General features: G+C 35.9%; 1 protein-coding gene across 1 annotated transcript in view; it reads left to right on the forward strand.

The window, feature by feature from the left end:
* Window positions 1-2,595, forward strand: part of LOC115215623 (splicing factor 3A subunit 3) — a 140,712-nt gene extending 138,117 nt beyond the window's left edge. The window contains exon 17 of the mRNA XM_029784857.2: window positions 2,410-2,595. Coding sequence (XP_029640717.1) covers window positions 2,410-2,487 — 78 coding nt within the window. The 3' untranslated portion in view covers window positions 2,488-2,595. The remainder of the gene's footprint in view (window positions 1-2,409) is intronic.
* The last annotated feature ends 299 nt before the right edge of the window (window positions 2,596-2,894 follow it).

The following is a 2,894-nucleotide window of genomic DNA, read 5'->3' on the forward strand; positions in this document are numbered from 1 at the left end:
CTATAATCAGTCATTTGATAGCATTGTCAAAAATGATGGTTGGAGCCTGTAATAGAGCGCTTATTGTTGAGCCAGATTAATTCTGATCTGTGTTCACAAATCATATTATATACCCCAGATTGTTCGCTTCATTACTTGTTTGTTGAACTCTTCTGTCTTCTATACCACACATCTATAACTTACTGCTGCTATACATTCAATCTCCATCTTATTTTTCTCTATTTCATAGTACTTGAGACTGAGAGAGTTCGAGTCAAGCCAAGCTGAAACCTTCCATAACTTGTTCTGCAAATCCTATCTGCTCCCACACATACACCTTTTATTGTAAGGCACATTGAACAGAAGTCTATATATTCTACCACACCTCATGTTGTGGGGCACGTCAGTTAAAAACCTATGTACTGCCTCACATATTGTGGTACTTTGGAGTCAAGCCAACTTGAAACTTTCCATAACTTGTTCTGCAAATCCTATTTGCTCCCACACATACACCTTTTGTTGTAAGGCACATTGAACAGAAGTCTATATATTCTACTACACCTTATGTTGTGGAGCACGTCAGTTAAAAACCTATGTACTGCCTCACATATTGTGGTACTTTGGACAAAAACCTATGTATTGCCACACATCTTGTGTTGTGTTGTGAGGTACATTGGAGAATAACCCTGTCTCCCACTCTCCTCCTTGTTGTTTAATCCCAATTCAATTCTAGCTGAATAAACCTTTGGTCAAAAGCATACTATTTGTGCATCATGGAGTTTGCTTTTGCTCAGGGAGAGAAATAGTTTGTACCCACTGAGATATTAATATCTATCCTTTCCTTATACTTTTTACTGTGCTTATATTAAAATCCAGAATCCAAGGAAATAAAGCATGGTCTGTGATGGCAAAAGTTAGTCCATAGGAAAGTGCAGTATGTTCAGTTGTCTTGAGAAGATGAAGAATCTAATATTTTGAGCTGTTGCTCTTTGTCCAGCATTAATTTGACACCTTATATAACATGAACTATCAAGATATATCTAGTGAACCATCTATGCAGTTTCTTAGCATTCAGAAGTGTTGTAGGATTTCAAGTTTCTGTCTCTCAATGTGATATCCTATTTCTATTTCTTATCTATTGTATATCCAGTTCTTTGTACTGAATATACAGTGTCCTTTTGCTTCCTACTCTATTCCTACATATTGAAGAAGGCTACTTTGCAGTGGAATTAGGATTTTATGCTCTGAGTTACTACCTCAGTCAACCTTTTGCCATATTAGTCTTTTGGGCTCTTAACCATTCTTTGAAGCATTTTCTGCATCCCTTTGATTGATTTTGCTGAGATTCAAGTCAACAACATATATATATATATATATTTAGTTAAGCTTTACGAGGGGCAGGTGTGGTGAAATGTTTCTGGGTTTGGGTAAAAGAAAATACAGGAGGATCAATTAATTATGATTTTTACCCAACATATTTCCCTCTCAGATTCACACACTTATTGCAGTGGTCCTTCAGTTTTTCTTAGCCTTTGTAAAAGAACTCAGAAAGTTAAGCCTCTAACCAGGTCTTTCATGATACCCTTAAAGCCAGGAACTTTTCAGCCCTCCCTTGTAATACATAAACAGTTATTCTGTGCAAATATTTCTGTCTTTCATATATACTCTTTTACTTGTTCCAGTCATTTGACAGTCTTCATGCTGGAGCATCGCCTTTAGTTGAGCAAATTGACCCAAGGACTTATTCTTTGTAAGCCTAGTACTTAGTCTATTGGTCTCTTTTTGCCGAATCGCTAAGTTACGGGGCCGTAAACACACCAGCATTGGTTATCAAGCGATGTTGGTGGAGACAAACACAGACACACAAACATATACACACACATACACATATATGTATATACATATATATACGACGGGCTTCTTTCAGTTTCCATCTACCAAATCCACTCACAAGGCTTTGGTTGGCCTGAGGCTATAGTAGAAAGCACTTGCCCAAGGTGCCACGCAGTGGGACTGAACCCGGTACAATGCGGTTCGTAAGCAAGCTACTTACCACACAGCCACTCCTATGCCTATGTAAATAAATATTTGATGCATTTTCAAATTTTTCTCAGTATTTTCCCTACACATATATATGAGCCAAAAGGGCCATCTTAAACACTAACCTATACTCTGACTTCCCCGCTGAATTCCCTGCCACTTCTAGCCTTTCTTATAGCACTGTCAAGCATTGTATGAATATCTTTTAAGAACCATGTTCAGTTTATAATGTACCCATTAAGATACGTTGCATGGAAATCCTTTCAAGAGGCTTCTTTATTTTAACATCTGCAAAGTAGATTGCTTCATTGTGAAAGGAAAGGTTGTTTTGTGGCTGTTTCACTAAATCTAGCTGTGCATGTAATTTGTTATTCGATTTCTCTATTTCAGGAAGAATTTGAAGATTCCTCAGGAAATGTTGTTGCCAAAAAGGTGTATGATGATCTAAAGAGACAAGGACTTCTATAAAAATTGTAATAAAGCCTCCATCTTCTGTTGACTTGTTTCATTTAAAAAACACAAAACAAAAAACAAACAAAAAAAACCTGTCATATTTTCATTAAACAAAGTAAAAAAGCAAAACAAAGGATCCATTAAGTTGAAGAGAACATCAGAATATGAAGGTGTATTCTTTTATCACTTAAGACACATCATGTAACATCATTAATCTATTTTCTCAACTTGTAATATTTTTTTTTTTTTTTCTTTCACTTAATTAAAGAGAATTGAATAATTTTAATGAATGTTCAGTTTTATCGATTTCATATCTGGAATTCCTGTTTTCCTTTTTCTGTTCTGTGTTAACTGACTGATGGAACGATTGTTTCCATATCTGCTAGAGGATTTATTTGCCTTTTATTTCTTTGTGGCACCAT

The sequence above is a fragment of the Octopus sinensis genome, linkage group LG9, assembly GCF_006345805.1.
Source record: "Octopus sinensis linkage group LG9, ASM634580v1, whole genome shotgun sequence".
In the NCBI taxonomy this organism is placed as follows: domain Eukaryota; kingdom Metazoa; phylum Mollusca; class Cephalopoda; order Octopoda; family Octopodidae; genus Octopus; species Octopus sinensis.